General features: G+C 45.1%; 1 protein-coding gene across 1 annotated transcript in view; it reads left to right on the plus strand.

Moving 5' to 3' along the window:
* The window catches only part of LOC310858302 (voltage-dependent T-type calcium channel subunit alpha-1I-like), a gene marked incomplete at its 3' end in the record, with an annotated part of 208,422 nt that extends 190,991 nt beyond the window's left edge, over positions 1-17,431 (plus strand). Inside the window, 4 exon segments of the mRNA XM_083764409.1 lie at positions 5,456-5,590; positions 6,521-6,701; positions 12,787-13,013; positions 16,793-17,431. Of these exon segments, the coding sequence (XP_083620535.1) occupies positions 5,456-5,590; positions 6,521-6,701; positions 12,787-13,013; positions 16,793-17,431 (1,182 nt within the window).
* Between the last annotated feature and the right edge of the window lie 2,714 nt (positions 17,432-20,145).

The raw sequence follows: 20,145 nt of genomic DNA on the forward strand, positions 1-20,145 counted from the left end.
CTGAACGGGATAGTTACACAAATACAGTGGTCTAGTAGGCATGGAGACTCAGCTGTTAGATTGACAGCCGCCGTTCAGTCAGAATGAGCAATGGTGAAAATAGACTTGCATGATTGGGATGAGAAGCACCCTAATCATGTGTATGTATACAATTGTCCTATGTGGCATTCTAAAATTCCCACTACAGTATTCCATGCTTTTTGCGCAGTGCAGCAAGTGCACCAGTTCATCTTTGCTGTTCCCTTTCACTATGCTAATGTGGTGTTCTGCTTGCTGCAAAGCCAGTGGACCCACAGTATAGGAAAGGAACCATGCAGTGACCACGGGCTTCTATTAGTGCAATGCAATTTCAAGTAAAAACGTCTTACAAAGACTTTCAAGCGTATTGTATGCATTGACCTGAGATCAGGTTCTAAAAATGTCTTCTATATCCTGACAGTTTTCTGAAAAAGCTATGTTTCTATGTCAGTCGTTCTTCGATTTTTCCAAAATAGCAGACCTACAAGCTCGTAGCGCGCCACTCGGTGGCGCGCTATGAGCTTGTAGATCTGCTATTTTTTAATAGCTAAAGCATAACATAATGCTAACACCAAAATGTGTATCCCACGATTCTCGTAACCCATTTTTCACCCGGTGCCAATTGCCCTAAGACCCTAAGCTGTAATCATGGGGCGCTTATTTGCTGGGAAAGTTCAACTCTTCAGAGAAATATGGATGGGCAGATAAAGAAAGCTAATGATTGAAGAATAGTTTACCATTTATATAGGCTATTATAGTCTATAATTTCTGTTTTGTTACACATTAGATCTATCGAGAGATGATAAGCCAAAGGAGGGGGGGGCGGGTACCGTCCTAAAGTCGTCTCTTCGGTGCTATACTGAAAATAATTTCGGCACTACAGCGCCGTTCAACAGCGGTAAAATAGGAGTATGAATCGGCATCATACTATTTTGTTACAGTGCAAAACCTTTTGTTCATAATATAACAATTAGACAGGGTTTTTGTCTTGCGTGCCCTCTCTCTCTCTCTCTCTCTTTCCGACGCCTACACAGTGTCATTGTTTGAAATGTAACCTGAGCGCTACCGTGCATGAATAACAGCAACCAATACACCAGAGGGACCAGAATGCACAGTGAGCTGTATACTGTACGTACATTGTACACCGTCTGAACTGAGAGATTCAAATTGTTATTTTTCTACTCATTATGGTGGGTGATTCCGTTCCGCTCGCTATTCCAGCAACACACTAGCCTACCAACATAATTATTGCACCTCGAGCTTTGATTCGGAAATACAGCACAGAATTTGGGCCGACACCAGTGTTGTTTTCTATTTTAGTTTAGTCATAGTCTTTGGACTGAAACATCATTTAGTTTTAGTCTCATTTTAGTCACCTGGAATGTCTTATAGTGTTAGTCTAGTTTTAGTCGACTAAATGTCATAAGATTTTAGTCGACTAAACCTACAGTTGATTTAGTCGACTAAAATGTATTTTGGCGGGTCTTGATGCCGTCGTAATGAGTGTTTTTACACTCGCTGAAAATAGCCGATCTACAAGCTCACAACTGCTATTTTCAGCATGCAACCAAGTGTAAAATGACTTCTACTGGATCTCTTGTCCACTAGTCCCTTCCTAACATTTTAGTCTAGTTTTTATTTGTCGACGAAATTGTCAGTATATTTAGTCTTAGTTTTAGTCAACGTAGCTTAGTTTTAATTTAGTTTCCATTTGTTTTTGTCAGTGAAAAAAGGTAGTCGACGAACATTTTTCGTCTTAGTTTTAGTCAACGAAAACAACACTGGCCAACACTGCAGCGGTCACATTGTAGATGTATACATCGGGCCGGCGCCGGGAATGCTCTCTCCGACCGTTTGACACAACGGAATCACTGGCTGTGAAATGAATGTGGGAAAGGAATCGGTGACACTTTCCACGCTGTATATTACAGCAGTTTAATTTCAACCAAAGTATAAATTTTTGCCTTTCTGAGCCACAAGCATTCATCTTTTATATAGTATCATGTTAGTGGGTATATCATTGTGGGGTATATCATCATCGCTCTTGATGACACATGATATGTGACTCATAAATGCACACGGCCACTGCCAGCACTAAAGTAAAAGAAAGCATCCAATTGTGATCTCACAACACAAGTGCTTCCATGATTTCAACTTGACATGTGTGTGCAGTGTGCAGATCACATATTGTAGAATCTCTCTACAGAAAAATGTAATCTCTCTCTCTCTCTCTCTCTCTCTCTCGTGTGTGTGTGTATGTGTGCGTGCGTGCGTGCGTGGCAGTATGAGTCATAGCGCTGCAGCTTGGCGACAACACATTCAAATGCTAAGAGTACTAAAGAGTGCATCAAAACTTCATGGATAAGATGACTTTAGTCATAGGCGGCGGGTGCGTTTTAGGCTATAATATAATTGCGTTGGGGGGGGGCTCGGATTTATTTATTTCCCAGATGGTCTGTCTAAAAATGAGTTATTTAGCATACTTTTACCAATGAATTAGCCTATACACAGAACGACTTTGGACGTCTTTTTCTCAAGTCTCGAGTCAGTCAGTGTAGATTACCCGGCGGTGTTGCTGCCCCTCCGGGAGTCACGGCTCATGGCTCTTCACAAACGGCACAGAGACAGCAGTCACTCCGCTGAACGTGTCAGTGTTGCTGCAGTGGTGTGAACTGTGAACCGTGCGGGCACTGGTGCTGGTGCTGAGTTCTGACAGCCGACTCACAGCTTCTTCTTCTGAATTAGGCTACTTTATCTTTGCCTTGAAAAAGACATTTTGCGTTTTGCTGTTTCCCAAAACAAACCAGCGCACGCTACTCTTTGCTACAAAGCGACTGGAAGGACGAGGTTTACAGACATACCAATAGTAGTCAATCATAATGATTAGGCCAGTTGCTGTATAGTGTATAGCCTATCCGATCAGCGATCACCAGGGAGCAGCGACAACACACACACACACACAAACACACACACACACACACACACACACACACACACACACACACAATAGCCTTCTATAATGCTGCGCACATATATTATATATATTTAAAAAAATACCCAGCATAATTTTTGGGAAGGACTTTGGTACCCACAGCAATGTATCTGCTTGACCCATTGGCTGCTATGGCTTCCAAAGTATTACTGACCCACTACAAGTGAAGTTGTTGAAAGTATGGACTGGAATAGACATGTACATTAATAACAGTGTTTTTCTGATCCCACAATACAGCCCTTGACGCTGCCATGTATGATGTCACCTTCACTCTCTGTTCCTCCACCTCCCTTATCCTGTCTCCTCCTATACACATCTAGTCTGTCTCTGTTGTTGTTGTCTCTGTGCTTCTTCTTCGTATTCTCTGCTTTACTTCATTTTTTTATTTGGAAGGCACAATGAATGAACATTCAATTGTGTTGTGATTTGATATGACGTCCAGGGATGGCAGACAATGTATTAAAGTCGGGCATTTTGTTCATGCCATTAATTTCCCCCGGAAATTATAGTTTGTGAGCTGTGTGTGTAGTGTTATGGTATTCTGTGTGGATTACATCCACGCAGAATATGAATAGTAGGCCTATATATACGCATCGATAGAGCAACTCATTTATTTTCGGAACGAGGCGAATTTGTCACCGCAAACAAAGGCATCAGACGGTGTGAACGAGGCAGTATAACTTTATTCACAAACTGATGCTTTTATTTGTAATTCATTCAGCATCGTCGGTGCGTAAGGACCTGCACTTGCACTTATACCGCCGGTCTGTTTCCATTTCTGTGCCGTGTTCAATACTAATGAGCTCTCTGTTCACCCACTGATGTGACAACATGTAATTACCCACTGACTAAATACACAAAGGCATAAGCTACATACTAGTGTATGACCTTTGACCTCCCAAGCAGTGATGATTGACGATTCCAAGATAATGGACAATACGGCCTTCTTTCTACACTATACGCCAGTCTAGCAGTATAGTGGCTCAGAGCCTCTACCTGATGATGTTATTATCTCCCCTCATAGCCAAGAGGGAATTCCCCCATGGTTAAGATGTTGGTCTTCCCCAGCGGGAGACACAGGTTTGAATCCCGGGCGAAACTCCAGGGACGCATTGTCTGTAACACACACACACGCACGCACGCACGCACGCACGCACGCACGCACGCACGCACGCACGCACGCACGCACGCACGCACGCACGCACGCACACACACACACACACACACACACACACACACACACACACACACACACAGAGGGAGAGAGAGAGAGAGAGAGAGACAAAGATCCTGCATGTGAATTATGGTATGATGATGAAGTTTGCCGACGAAAAATCTTGCTTGGGCGCCAGATTGCTGATTGCTCCCACCTCTGAGATGCAGATCGAGTGAATGCAAATGATGGCATCTGAGGACCAATGAGCACCAACTATACATTCTATTGCACATCCTATAGATAACCTTGCAGGCAGGTGTAATTCCATGAAACATCTCGTGCCCACGTATACATATAACCCTGACGACACGCACGCTGTCTCCCCGCCCACTCTCCCACTCACATCAAAGCCGGTTCCCGCGGAGATGCTCGCGCTATAGTCTACCATAATAGCGCATGAGTATAGGTTACATCAAATCCTGGTTTGTGTTAGTGGTTCCTTGAGGTGGTTCAAGGTGGTCTGCAGCAGAAGGTCACGGTTTACGATGAAACCCGCAAAACCCATCCATCCGTTGTGTGTCCTCGTGACCTCTCGTGACATCAGTCTGCCGTCTGCTGTCACCCAGGCGGATGTGTACATGTCGCCTCAGGGCGTCTTACTGGTTAAGTATTATATTATTATTGCGACCATAAGTCACCTTTACTATGAAAACCTGCATCTCCCGTCCGAGGTCGTCAGTCACACCTCCATACGCCTCATGACATCACTTATTATTATTATTATTTGGTTTACACATCCCAGGAGCAGTCAGAAGCCCTTGGTTGTGTACTGTACGTATAGGCTAGCACCTGGGGAGTACAGGTACACTTCGACACATTGTTGGGACCTGGAGTGGAACCTGTTCAACCCATTCTGACCTGAGATCAGATTCATATGAGGTTTCCACTGGACACACACTGGTCTGATTAACCCATTCTGACCTGAGATCAGATTCTAAAAATGTCGGTCCTTTGATTTTTCAAAAATAGCAGACCTGCGAGCTCGTATGAGCTTGTAGATCTACTATTTTTCAATAGCTAAAGCACGACATGATGCTAACACCAAAATGGGCTCCCGTTAAGAATGGGTCAACCTGTGGCGGCTGTGGGACCTTCGGCTTAGGCTCAGGTGGGGCTATCTATAGTGAGCTTGTGGATTGGCTCCTATATCTTCCAAAAAATCTTGTGATTTGAAAAGAATTGAACGTTAAAATGTGACTGGTTGTCCCGTGCGTGTCTCGTTGGGACAGATCCAACTGGCGGAGGTGGAGCGAGCCTCTCTGATGTCGGAGCAGCTGTCGGACAAGTCGTCGTCGCTGGCGCTGCCCGATGACCTCAGCCTGGACGAACACAGCACGTACCAGATACTGGTCCGAGACAGCCAGGTACAGGCAAACAGACACACACACACACACACACACACACACACACACACAGACGGACCACATCTGTCCTCTCATCTGTCTCTCTCCATCTTGCTAATTCCTAAACTAGTTATTAATCACTGTGCACATGCTTGATGATAGCTTGATTAGAATTTAGAACACCTGGGTCTCTGCCACGTCCTGCACTGTGGGCATGCCGTGAGTGCGTGTGCGCATGTGTGTGTGTGTGTGTGTGTGTGTGTGTGTGTGTGTGTGTGTGTGTGTGTGTGTGTGTGTGTGTGTGTGTGTGTGTGCGCGTGCGCGTGCCCATGCATGAGTGAGTGAGTATATGCTTGAGTTCCTGACATTTATGAGTTGTGCCGAAAGTTGTGACCTTATGACAGCTGTGTCATATAGTGTTGGGATTGGGGTTGGAGTTCTGGTTTATGGAAATACAGAATGAACGCAAGTCCCCAATGTAATGCCCCCTAAAGTTTCCCAAACCAATATCTGCGTGCGTGTGTGGGTGTTTATAGGCCTATACTCTTTTCATTTTCCATTCTCTCATCTTGATTTTCCTTTGCAGCGTTCCACCTACCCTGATTCATATGGGCCCTTTTTATTAAACTCAATTATATTGATGCACTTCATCACCCTGATATCAGCGTATACACTTTGAAGGATGCTATTATTTTCTTTTTGTCAACCAAATTCGGTATTAATCAGAATGGTGCAGAAGGGGAAAAAGCAAATGGATCTGAAAAGAGTGCCCCCTGAATGGGATAATACATGAAAGGCCTCTCGTTGGATTAATTAAATTCTGCCGTGAATAGCATTGCACCTGGATAATATCATGTTAAGAATGTTACACACTCATCGTTGATTATCTCTGTATAATATTGTTTGCCCTCTTTCTGTTTACACCTCTCTGCCTGTCCTCCCATCTCCCAGAGGGACAGCAGTGACTCCCATAGTTCAGAGGAGTTACAGCACAGAACGACGTCCCAGAGGGGTTACAGAGAGCTCCACCCCTCCTCCACCTCAGGCAGCGAGGAGGGCATCCAGGGCCTGATGGAGGTCGGTGTCCGGCCCCAGCTCCATCTGGTGCAGCAAAGCCCCGTCCACCACAGAGGTAAGGGTGTATAATCCACTGCAAAAAGTCTGCAGGGTAAATATTTGATCATTAAAACGTAGGCATGTAACGATATATCGTATATTGATATTATATCCCGACGATATATCGATTTATTAAAAATGTATATCGATTTTCCCCCAAAAAGGGGGGGGGGGCTAGTGTGTGATATGAAATGTGAGCTGTAATCATATTCCATCATATTCACGTGCTTTTGGAGAGAAACGAGACAGCCTCCATGCAGTCACTTTCAGTAGCAGAGGCCTGCAGAGGGGAGCTGCGTGTGTCTGTGACACAGGTGATGGTCGTTATTGATGCTCATTAATACATCAAGGAAGGCAATTATGTTTCTGCACTGTCAATTAGGTCTACATCTATCCTAAGATGCCATCAAAGAAAAGAAGAAATGTTAAACATGAAAGCATGTTTACAGTTGTTGCACAGAAATGAAGTAATTTTACATGAAAAGTAATGCTACTTTTGCAATGTAGTTAATGAAATAGTTTTCGGTCATTTGTCTGGAAAATAATTGTGTTGAAAATATCGTGAAAAATCCTATCGTGGACCTCATATCGTGATACGTATCGCATCGTGAGTTGAGTGTATCGTTACATGCCTATTAAAACTATATAGTAACCTGAAGAAGGTTACGCGCTGGCCACTATGCGTGGGTTTATTTTTCTTTAAAAAAAACGATATAGTGCCACAAAGTAACGAGGATATTTGGTAGAAATAGCATCTGTCTAAACAACAAGCTATAAGTGTTTTAGAGATGTCAGCAATGAGCATCACTTGTCCATTCCACCTTCGTACAATATTTCCATATATTCAATCATATTAAGATAATCCCTCTCTGGATAACATTTCCATTAGTATTCCTTATTATGCTTATCACCGTGAATCCCCCCTTCCTTACTCCGGTATTTAACTGTCACTATTTCATTATGCCACGACTTTGACGTGACATTGATGGTATCGTCTAAATAGAAGGCACCTTTTTTGAATGGCTCAGCTCGCTGCCACCATGACAGATACAGTACAATATGAGTCACCGCTCTAGCCCATTCTGGGCGGGAACCCCCCTTGTGTTTTAACTAAGCATATATGCTATACTTTAGCTATTGAAAAATAGCAGATCTACGAGCTCATAGCGCGCCACCGAGTGGCGCGCTACGAGCTCGTAGGTCTGCTATTTTTTGGAAAATCGTAAAAATGCGGCACAAATCTTTGAATATTATATACACTGACACCACATAAGACAGGAACGCCCAAAAACGTCACATCCGTTTTTTGACCCTGGGCAGAATTTTCTATGGCTGCCAATGCGACTTTTTCCAATCCTTAATCACATACGGACAAACATCTATGCCGATAATATCTAACTTGCGGAGGTAACGTGCCTTTTCCACGGGCAACAGATCTTTCAACGTATGGCATTGCAAATACGTTTGATAATCGCTACTCTGCGCAATATTGTTTTGGAAATGCCGCAAATTGCATTGCAGTGAACGAGAGCAAATCACAACTTCCCCTGGGGGTGGTGACTCCGCCCTGAATACGCGTTGTGGTGTCAGTCTATTCATTCAGAAGACTTTTTTTTTTTTTGCCGTCAGGCCTAAACGGGCTAGAGGACACAGACCATATTCACGCCACAGATTGACGTCCGGTGCAATTAGAGCAGCGGTAGACGCCGGGGCGGACATGGATGAGGATCATTCACGGCTCCACCTTTGAAGCATTAGCGTCTCCGTCAGAACAGATTTTGAGATCTTAGCCGGCAAAACAAGAATATGATAGCCTTTGCATCTCTTTTGGCTAGGCGGCAAATTACTATTTAAATGGAAGGAGAAAATACCACCAACCTTTAAATCTTGGGTTAATGATGTTTTACAGCATCTGACATTGGAGAAGATTCACTACTCCACAAGAGGGTACGCCGGTGCTTTAAAATTTTACACCATTTGGCAACCTTTTTTTTACACACATTGAGAGGATGAACGCGGCTGACATCAACAATCCTTAACTTATTACACTGACCCTACTGTAATTGTTTTTAATTCATTTATTTTATATATATATTTATTATTATTATTATTATTATTATTTGTTTGTCTTCTATTATGTCTATGTATATTTGTACATGCCTTTTATTTCATATGGTGCAAGATACCGGGGTTGTGGCTCTTTCAGAGCGGGAACTCTGGGGGGAGGGGAGGGGGGGGGGGGGGGGGGGGGGAGTTAGAAAAATGTTGTATACTATTTTCATGTGTGAAAATGTATTAAAAAAACTTTGATAAAAAAAAAAGAACAGATTTTGAGGCAATGTCGGTTCAGGAGGGCAGTTCAAGAACACGTCACGCTGTTTTATTGTTTATTTAGACAGGACATTGCATATTAATGGACATAAATACACCGGATATAGCACAGTTGCTATCATTTTCATCCGCAGTCCTCACAGGAAACACAAAGCGGAAAACAGACAGGCAAACAGTGGAATACAATTTACATAACATTACATAGGCCGGGAACACAGCATAAAAATAGAAATACACCTAAAATATCATGAATGGTTGCAGCTTTGGCATTTCAAGCAACCCATTTTTTACAGATTGTATTTAAAAGAGGAAATGTAGCACAATCTCTTATACGCAGACAAGCGTTAGTAACATGCCTAGGGTCAGAGCAGCGACGTAGAGTCTGTGGGGGCCACGGGGCCATGGCCCCCATGAAGAATCCTAGGGCCCCTTTCGGCCCCCATGAAGATTTTCGTGGACATTTTACATTTACATTACATATTTTCTGGGAATTCCGAACATTTTGGACCTCTCCGCCGGCAATCTGAGAATCCCATCGTCAAATATTCGGGAAAACAGCGCCTCCCCTGTTGTTCCTCAGGCAACAGTCTGTCTTGAGAGACACCGGCCGTCCAAGAGGTGTTAAAAAGTGCTAATCGGGTTTCTTTTGTAGTTGTTCTTGAGGCGTGACATAATAACACTGATCAAGAATTCACCAAAGAGACCTAACCACAGACTAGTGAGACTACACACTGACTCGAGAAAAGACCCATATCGTCCAAAATAGGCTGATCAGTCGCTGTCTGTGTATAGGCTAATTCATTGGTAAAAGTATGCTAAAGAACTCATTTTTAGACCATTTGGGAAATAAATAAATAAATAAATCCGCGGCGGCGGCCTCGCGACAGTCCCCCCCAACGCAATTATGTGGCCTACCCAAAGGTAAAACGCACCCGCCGCCTATGATCTCTCTCTCTCTCTCTCTCCCTCCGTATCTCTCTATATCTCCCTCTCTCTCTCTCCCCCCTCTCTCTCTCTCTCTCTCTCTCTCTCTCTCTCTCTCTCTCTCTCTCTCTCTCTCTCTCTCTCTCATAATAATAATAATATAGTCCTGAAAGTCCTCACCTTGGCTTGGACATTGGCCTATAGAAGCTGCTTTAAAAGTACCAGCGAAAACAACTTATTTTTTTCCGCGCTGCGGCGGGGGGGGGGGGGGTGTGCGGGGAGGCGGGGCTGCGGGGGGGGGGACGGGCCCCCTTGAGGATTGATCAAACTCTTCGGCTCTGGGTCAGAGCAGATTCAGAGACGCATTATTACCCCCATTCTTAGAGTAAACAGACATTTGTTCGTGGGACCAAAGGAGTTCATTTGGAAAACTACCCAGTATTCATTTTGACAACACAACACAGAGTGATATTCTCACACGCATTATCATATTGCAGATACTTGTATTTAGCTGGTGAATGTTTTTAAAACCTCCGATACTGATACAGACATTTTATTTATTTATTTATTAATGTAGTTCAGTCAGACACTCACTTGTCAAGATGAAAATGTATTGCATTGTATTGCATCGTATTTGTGTTGCTCAGCCCCTGTGAGGCTTCGGAACAATCTGCGCAAGCATGACACTGATTCTGACATCACAAAACCCCCTGGAGCAGAGTCTAAAGATGAATATAAGAATATGATACAATACTGTATGCTATTGCTTACTTAACCCATTTTTGGCGGGAACCCCTTTTGGTGTTTCAAGCGTTATGTTATGCTTTAGCTATTGAAAAATAGCAGATCTACGAGCTTGTACAGTAGGTCTGCTATTTTTGAAAAATCGTGAAAATGTAGTGCAAATCTTTGAATATATATTCTTTCAGAGCGAAACGTTTTTTAACTCGGATCATTGCTTCTGGGGGGGTCCCTGGAACCAAATATTTTCAGAAGGGTGTTCGGCGGCCAATTACATATAATTTTGGGGGTCCTGCTTGACATGAAGAACGACTGACATAGAAACATGTTTTTTTTTAGAAAACTGTCAGGATTTAGAAGACATTTGTAGAATCGTTCCCAGGTCTAAATGGGTTAACTTACTTACTTGTTGTCCGGTTTTTGGTGAGATTTGCCGGGATCCGAATTCCCAAGAGATACAGCAGATAAGCTACGTTCAATACGCACAATTGATTTATTTAATGCTTCAATAATTTCCTTGTTTTACGAATCAAATATGCTTTTTATAGGGTTTTATTATAGTTCATTCTTTAAACATAAAACACATATAACATTCACACATTTGTTCAAACTTCCCCAATGCAGACTGACAAATAGTACCCTGGATCCTGTGCATTTGGCACGCCCTTAAAGTCTAAAGCCTAACCTACTCTCATTTGGTGAAGTGTGGTTAATATTGAACATATTAGTTTGTGTGGCGTGTGCCACTTTTCTGTGTGTGTGGTTCCACTTCTTGTGGTGTTCCACCCACTAAATACTATGTGGTTTTAAATCTACCATCAAGATTATCGATTGGAGACAAGAAACACAAATATACATTTGGTTACAACCTAATTATCATATTTACACATTTATAACATATTATGGAATAATGCACATATCATATGATTATATTTACCGCTGGCCTCATGCTGATCTCTATCTTGTCACGGTGGTACGGTGTAGAATCTAACTTCCACTTTCCATCAACAGTGTACTTAGACCAAAGAGAATGCCTTTGCAGCCAATCAAATGACAGGGTCAGTTTTTCTGCCCCCGTCCTTTAGCCAATGAGAAGCCACAGACACTTTCTCCTGTGGATCCTGACAACAGCCCCCATCACTTCCTGTCAAGTGAGCTGCATGCTGCTTATCTAGATCAGAATGTCTAGATTAACTGTAAGATCATTACATTCTTATATTATCTAGGCTTTACTAACCCAGTATAATATTGGTTACATTTAGAACACATTTTACTCAATGAAAGGAAGAATCTACCAGATTATGGCCTCCCTATTCATGCATCTGCTCAGTGACTCAGAGGTCTCTCCTGCCAGCCTGTGGCCAGGTCATAAATCCCTTTGTTTTCACAATCAAGATTAGATTACAACCCCCTACCATGGTTGCTGCTTCCATTGGAATGTGCTGTGAGAGACCTACATGTTCTACCTTGCAGTCTCATCAGTGTGAAATAGTTGATCAATAATTATGACCTAAATATATTTAACACACTTCTGACAACACATCCTCGCACATCCATATATAATTCGACACTTGTTATGCCCGACACCCTTAATATAGGGTATAGGCCATCGACAAGGGACCTCCGGAGTTCTCAGTCACTGGCGTTCAGGTGTCTGCCTGCTTTTTGGGGCCGGCCTCGTTTCTCTTCCCTTCCTTCGTTGTGTATGACCATGCAGGGACCAGCTTAACTTCTGTACCTGCACTACCGCAATGCTCCATTTTTACTTCCATGCCAGCAAAGATGTTGCGTCTCTTTCTTGTCAAATATACTCTCTATACCCTCATTAGGGTGAAATTCTTCAGCAGCTGAGCTAAAGCTAACCCATTTTGGGGGCGGGAACCCCTTTTGGTGTTAGCATTATGTTATGCTTTAGCTATTGAAAAATATCAGATCTACAAGCTCACAGATCTACGAGCTTGCAGGTCTACTATTTTTTTTGAAGAATCGAAGAACGACTGACAGAAACATGGCTTTTTCAGGAAAAACTGTCATTTTCAAACAGACATTTCTAGAATCTGATCTCAAGTCAAAATGGGTTAATATGGACAGCGGCTCTGTTTCAGATGGTGCCGTCGGGGTAGGTGTCGTCGAGGGGTCCTCCTCGCCTCTCTTCCATCTTCCGGCAGACTTCTTCCACCCGGCCTCGGCGGTTATTCACCCAGGAATAGGAAGCCCTGGAGGAAAGGGAAGTCATGGTCCTCCAGGCAGAGGTCCGTCCAGGCTGGCTGCTCTGGCCTCTTGGGCTTCTCTCCGCTCACCCGCGGCCCACAGTAGGGCCCTCTGCTCACAGGTAATGAGGCCCACAGTAGGGCCCTCTGCTCACAGGTAATGAGGCCCACAGTAGGGCCCTCTGCTCACAGGTAATGAGGCCCACAGTAGGGCCCTCTGCTCACAGGTAATGAGGCCCACAGTAGGGCCCTCGGCTCAGTCACAGGTAATGAGGCCCACAGTAGGGCCCTCTGCTCACAGGTAATGAGGCCCACAGTAGGGCCCTCTGATCACAGGTAATGAGGCCCACAGTAGGGCCCTCGGCTCACAGGTAAAGAGGCCCACAGTAGGGCCCTCGGCTCACAGGTAAAGAGGCCCACAGTAGGGCCCTCTGATCACAGGTAATGAGGCCCACAGTAGGGCCCTCTGCTCACAGGTAAAGAGGCCCACAGTAGGGCCCTCGGCTCACAGGTAAAGAGGCCCACAGTAGGGCCCTCGGCTCACAGGTAATGAGGCCCACAGTAGAGCCCTCGGCTCACAGGTAAAGAGGCCCACAGTAGGGCCCTCTGCTCACAGGTAATGAGGCCCACAGTAGGGCCCTCGGCTCACAGGTAAAGAGGCCCACAGTAGGGCCCTCTGCTCACAGGTAATGAGGCCCACAGTAGGGCCCTCTGCTCACAGGTAAAGAGGCCCACAGTAGGGCCCTCGGCTCACAGGTAATGAGGCCCACAGTAGAGCCCTCGGCTCACAGGTAAAGAGGCCCACAGTAGGGCCCTCTGCTCACAGGTAATGAGGCCCACAGTAGGGCCCTCGGCTCACAGGTAAAGAGGCCCACAGTAGGGCCCTCTGCTCACAGGTAATGAGGCCCACAGTAGGGCCCTCTGCTCACAGGTAAAGAGGCCCACAGTAGGGCCCTCTGCTCACAGGTAAAGAGGCCCACAGTAGGGCCCTCTGCTCACAGGTAAAGAGGCCCACAGTAGGGCCCTCGGCTCACAGGTAATGAGGCCCACAGTAGGGCCCTCGGCTCACAGGTAATGAGGCCCACAGTAGGGCCCTCGGCTCAGTCACAGGTAAAGAGGCCCACAGTAGGGCCCTCGGCTCACAGGTAATGAGGCCCACAGTAGGGCCCTCGGCTCAGTCACAGGTAATGAGGCCCACAGTAGGGCCCTCAGCTCACAGGTAATGAGGCCCACAGTAGGGCCCTCTGCTCACAGGTAATGAGGCCCACAGTAGGGCACTCGGATCACAGGTAATGAGGCCCACAGTAGGGCCCTCTGCTCACAGGTAATGAGGCCCACAGTAGGGCACTCGGATCACAGGTAATGAGGCCCACAGTAGGGCACTCGGATCACAGGTAAAGAGGCCCACAGTAGGGCACTCGGCTCACAGGTAATGAGGCTCTGCACTAGTGACGCACCGAATATTCGGCCGCAGAAAATATTCGGCAGAAAATGGCTAAAAAAAGCATTTTCGCCGGCCTATTCGGTTTCGGCCTGAATAGGCAGAAAAAATATATCACCGAATAGTGTATGCAATTAATGCATTCAAATTAGCTGAATAAATGTTTTATGGACCCATAACAGTGATTATTATTGGAGTTAAGTTTTGCCATAACCATAAATCAGGTAGCTTTAAGGTACGGCAATGACAGCAATGGGAGGCAAAAATATATATAACATTAAATATATTCGGATATTCGGTATTCGGTTTTCGGCCAAGAATTTCCCTTTCGGTGCATCCCTACTCGGCACCCGTTTCGACCGTTATCAATAGACAAGACCACAGTGATCGTCGAAAACAATCAGTACGATTGTTTTCGACGAGTATGGGCATGCTCTGCCGACTGATAAAAAAGAAACGACAGGACTAAGGTTGGCGAACATGCGTTAATATTAGGACCGCGCTGCGACATGCTTGCAGTTAAGTTTAGGGGAGGGTTTGAGGAGGCTTGTCGTTTTCAGTATAGCTCCCAGCATGTCCAGTAGACCTGAGTAGACCGATAAGATCGGTTAACGTGTCATCAACGCCAATCGCAGTCAGTAGGCTCCAGACTACATGTAGTAGGTCCGATCGGCTGGATAAGATCGGCGTAATAAGTAACCTACTGGGAATTATCGGTTGATTTTCGGTCGAAACGGCTCGGCTCGGCTGACTGGAGAGTTGAATGAAGTTGGGTAGGTTTGGGAGATGGGGTAGAAGATGGCTCATGGGTGCGTGTGGATCGATAGACGGAAGTGCTGAGCAAATGTATTGTACGGAAGGAAATCTAACATTTTTTTTTACTGTAAATGTCCATGCTGCATTCAGAAAGAATAACAGTATGATCTGAGGTGAGGGGTATACTTATGTTCGGAATTACTAGAGCTAGAACAAAGTTATAAGGAGATGTACGAGAAATATGGATCAGTTGCGCTAACGACCTAAACATGTGCAGTTCAATCTATAAATTCAAGAGAATGTTCAAAGATAATAGTAGTAGATAAACCGTGAAATATTCTAGTATGTGAAATCTCCACATTTTGTCTTGGCATTATAAGCTACGGCTTCGCCTTCAGCCTACACCTTTTCGGGTCCAAGTATTCATTCATTCATTCATTCATTCAGTGTTTTTTTTTTACTCTGTACAAGACCAAAATAAAACTATTCATTCACCAAGATACATGAATCTACATGAATCTACAGTATATCAATCCGATTCCTCACAGCGTTTTCCCCAAAGCCATTCACCTCCTAGGCTATAGGCTAGAAATCCAATTCCAATTAATTCTATTCATTTTTGTTTTTACCTGTTTGTTTTGTTTCGTCTGTGCCTGAGCCCCTCTGTGACTTTCTGCTAGAGAAATGTGCTGCAGCATTTGATCATTTTTAATGCGGTCAACACGGCAACATAGATAGTGACTCTTGTCTGTTTTCTCCTAATTGTCCAATTTTCTTGTTAGTCAGAGCCCCCCCAGTGAGTTGTGTAGCTTGGCAGTAATACTGGCTTCCACTCCATTTCAGGACACCCATGCTTACATAAAATGTTTGCAGCATTTGGATCGATGAGGCTAACATAATGGGGAGGCGTACTATCATCCGACAGAGCATTGCTCCGAAGGAGCAATGCTCCGAGGTGCGCTGCGGGTCGGGAGAGGGTTGCGGTTAGGTTTAGGTGTCTGCCCCGGGGGAGGTTAGGGTTAGGGTGAGGGAGGAGGTAGGTTGTCGTTCGGACCAATGCTCCGTCGGATGAAAGGCATGCACTCAACATAATGCATTTTAAGAGGCGATCAATATAAAACCATACACTTTCTGTGATACAGTGTGCCTCCACTGTAGGGCTGGGACGAGGGCTAGGGTGCCGATTCGATTTATATTGCGATTCTTAATTATAATATTTTGATTGTGCAATATAACCCATGCAAATTTGAATCATACTCTTCAATGCAATCAATTTTTTAAGAGGAAAGTATATAAATGTTCTGAACTTCAGTGAATCCATTTTTTTCAGCCCACCCATACTCCGCTACACTCCTCTCTTGCAACAAGAATTGTGTGGTGTGTATAAAGTTAAATTATTTCCCACTTTTTGGTGCAAGGTGCAGAGTCGCAATGTTGCATTTTGGATGAGGTCGGCTATTCAAATCAAGCGAGAGGAAAGGTGGTGTTTGTGTTTATCGTTTATCGTCTAGTGCCCCCAGGTGCTCTGAGCTGTTTTGCCTGATGTGGTGTCTCAATTTGATCACCCCCCCCCCCCCCCCCCCTGATGAAATCATCTGTCACCTTCTTCTCCTCCTGCATGCCTTCCAAAAATGTTACCTCTCTTAATACCTCTCACGTACTTATCCGACTCCGCCTTCACTATCTTTCCCCCTTGCCCTATAGCACCCCTCCCACAGTGACTCCTCCCTGGCCACGGGCAGCTCCGAGGGCAGCCTGCAGACCACGCTGGAGGAGGGCCTCAGCTTCAGTGTCTCGCCGTCCCGGGAGCTGGACCTCCCGCTGTCGCTCCTCCAGCCCATACGGCCCCTGCCGGGATCGGCCATGAGCGGACCTCATCAGGAACGTCCCTCGCTGAAGGTCCGCGTCAACCTCAACGCCACCAGGGGGCACCACAGGAGCCAGAGCAGCAGCTGCGGGGGCAGCAGCAGCCCCGGCTGCCACAGACAGGACTCCATGGACCCGTCGGACGAGGACGTGGGCATGGGGGGGGCGGTGGAGGAGGAGGGGGGCTGCGGCCAGGCCTACGACAGCGGACATTTGTCGGACACGCTGAGCAGCTTGTCGCTGACGTCGCTGCTCTCCCCGGGCTCTCTGGAGCCCCCTCTGGTGGTGAAGAAGTGCAACAGCACGGGCTCACTGGACCGGGCCAAGCTCTCGGAGCGTGGTGGCACAGACGCTCGCGGCTACCTGTCCATTCCCTGGGCAGAAGAAGGCAGGCCTTCAAGACAAGAGGAGCTTGAGGAGGACAGTGACATTACGACCGGCCGGGTCAAAGACACAGGCTCCAGGAAGAACAGATGAAACTCTTGTCCCCCCCCCCCCCCCCCCCCTCTCTGGGGCAGAACTAATTCACGCCCTTAGGGATTCTTGGACCTTTTTTGGAAGAGATTTACTTTCAATGGCTGTCCTGTGAACTTACCAAACCCTCCCGTCCGTGAGTAGTCTGGCGTCCTCGCCGGCCCCGGTGGATTTGGCTATTTAAGAATCAATCACATCACGAGGATTGCACCGGCGTTTTGACATGCTCTTTACCCACCTTTCCCCCAGCGGGGGAGCTTGTGGTCTTTGAAAACGATCTTTACAAATGACGTCAGGGGACTTAACCTTTTCATCAGGACCGGGATGTGGGGATGTGCCAGTCCTGGACTTTTAACAGTTGAGCCATGCTGCTAGACAGAGTATATAGACAGAGATGGATATGAATTAATGATGAATGAACACTGCAGTTCCTTGGAGTGGAGAAGAACAGGGCTAGCGACTAGCGTGACCCAGCGCTCTGCAAAAACAAACACAACATGGACACATTGGAAACTCTGGGGCTTCTTTTGTGGACGATGATGTACAGTGGTTGTTGTTTTTGTTGTTGTTTTTTTTTACCCATTAACGGTAGCATCAACCAACGTTATGTTCACTCTTTAGCAGATTCACTCAGTAGGTATGAATCCAGACTTGTCAGAGAGAGAGAGAGAGACAAAATAGTGGATATTCTGTAAATAGTTGAAGGGCACCTTTTGAGTAGGAGCATCGATATATGACAGCTGCTGCAAAGGCTTGTGGGAAGTCTGGGGGCATTGATGCCATTTTTTCAGAAGTGGATACTGTGTTATGTTGACTGACAGACCCATGAAAGGGCTAAAACTGAGCAGCTTCGCCTTTGAGCGTAGACATGGGCCGCATAATATTTTTGTAATGAAATACTCTGTACTGGTGTATGTATGGTCTCTTACTGAACCAGATGAGTGACGGTGACGAAGGAACACAGGAAAAGTATCCAGGTATTCAGGTTCATGATTGAGAACTAACCTGACTACTGATGATCCTAATAATAAATCCCTGATATTCCACGGTTGTTTTAGTGTAGCTACATATAGTGTAGGCCTACTGTAGAAAACACTTTGGCATTTGTTCACGCTGAGATAAAATTAATTATGATAAGAAATAAGGGCCAAAGTACTGTAGCTTGGGACTTAAAACACTCAGTTCTAACGTTAGTCAATTTGACATGTCGTAATGAACCATACATCTGTATGTTTGAGTATCCAGTGAAGATTGACCTCAGGTGGACAAGATTTCATGCACAAACTCACCAACTGAAACTTGAAAGGTACGCACACACACACACACACACACACACACACACACACACACACACACACACACACACACACACACACACACACACACACACACACAGTAAAGCACACATACTGTATTATGTGACTATAAGAACGCATCACATGATATACTGTACTGTACATAAATACTAGGGCTGTCAAACGATAAAGTACTTTACAAATGAATCGCATGCATGAATTGCTATGATTGATCACGATTAATCACATTTTAAAGGTCCTACAACATGCAATTCAACTTTTCCCATTTTTTGTGTTTTTGTTTTGGGGCTCCCCACAAATACACAATTTTGAACAATCAGGCTTTCTCGTCATATTTGGTCTTACAACAGGGCCAACTGATTTGGTGCTACGCGTCATGTTATAGGTATCTCCCTACTTCAAACCCTTAGATGATCAACATATGGAATTAATTCTGTACTGGCCTTATATGAAGCATGTATTGAGTGTACAGGGTTTGATGAGAGTTTGATAAGGTCTGATCAACATATGGAATTAATTATGTATTGGCCATATATGGAGCGTGCCATGAGGCACAACGGAGGCGAGATGCACATTTTCATAATAATAATAATGAATTACATTTTTATAGTGCTTTTCCAAGTGCTCAAAGCGCTTTACAATGGTTCATTCATTTATACATTGGGAGGTGAAGCGGCGAACAGTCGACGCCAGCGTCCTCACTTCCCACATTCACACACCAATGGTGGCGAGCTCACACCGACCGACTCATTGGAGGCAATGTAGGGTTCAGTGTCTTGCCCAAGGACACTTAGACATGCGGACAGGAAGAGCCGGGATTCGAACCGCCGACCCAGTGATCATTGGACGACCTGCTCTACCTCCTGAGCCACAGCCGCCCTTTCATAGTAAACTGTATAATTCCTTTATACAAATTTGTATTTTGTCTTTGGAGACTGTAGTAGGGGAGGGATGTGGGCCTTATTATAATGAGTCAAAGATGTGGGAGGGGAGTAACTGGGATTAGAGAAGATAATTTGCATACACAGCGCCCCCACCACATCAGGACATTGTACAGTACTGCAGCTAAAACTGCTTTAGAAGCCAGACAGAAATGGCTTGGACTGATTATATCAGAGTTGTGATTTAGGCTCAGAAGATTTAAGAAGATATATTAATGACGGTAATGCACACCCTCAAGTTTAATATTGCTATTATACAACACTTACAGTACCCTTAAAAAACACATCAACTCAATTTAATTACAAAAAACCTATTTTTTTATTGACCGATGTAGCCGACAATGTACCGTGCAAACAAGCTTAGCTAGTAGCCACTGAACCAAATCACCTGCTGGACTGCACAGCACAGCTGTTTTTTTTAAATGTTTTGATTAGGTGTGCCATCATGCTCGTTTGAAGC

The sequence above is a fragment of the Protomyctophum parallelum genome (assembly GCF_964188405.1).
Source record: "Protomyctophum parallelum genome assembly, chromosome: 5".
Lineage (NCBI taxonomy): Eukaryota > Metazoa > Chordata > Actinopteri > Myctophiformes > Myctophidae > Protomyctophum > Protomyctophum parallelum.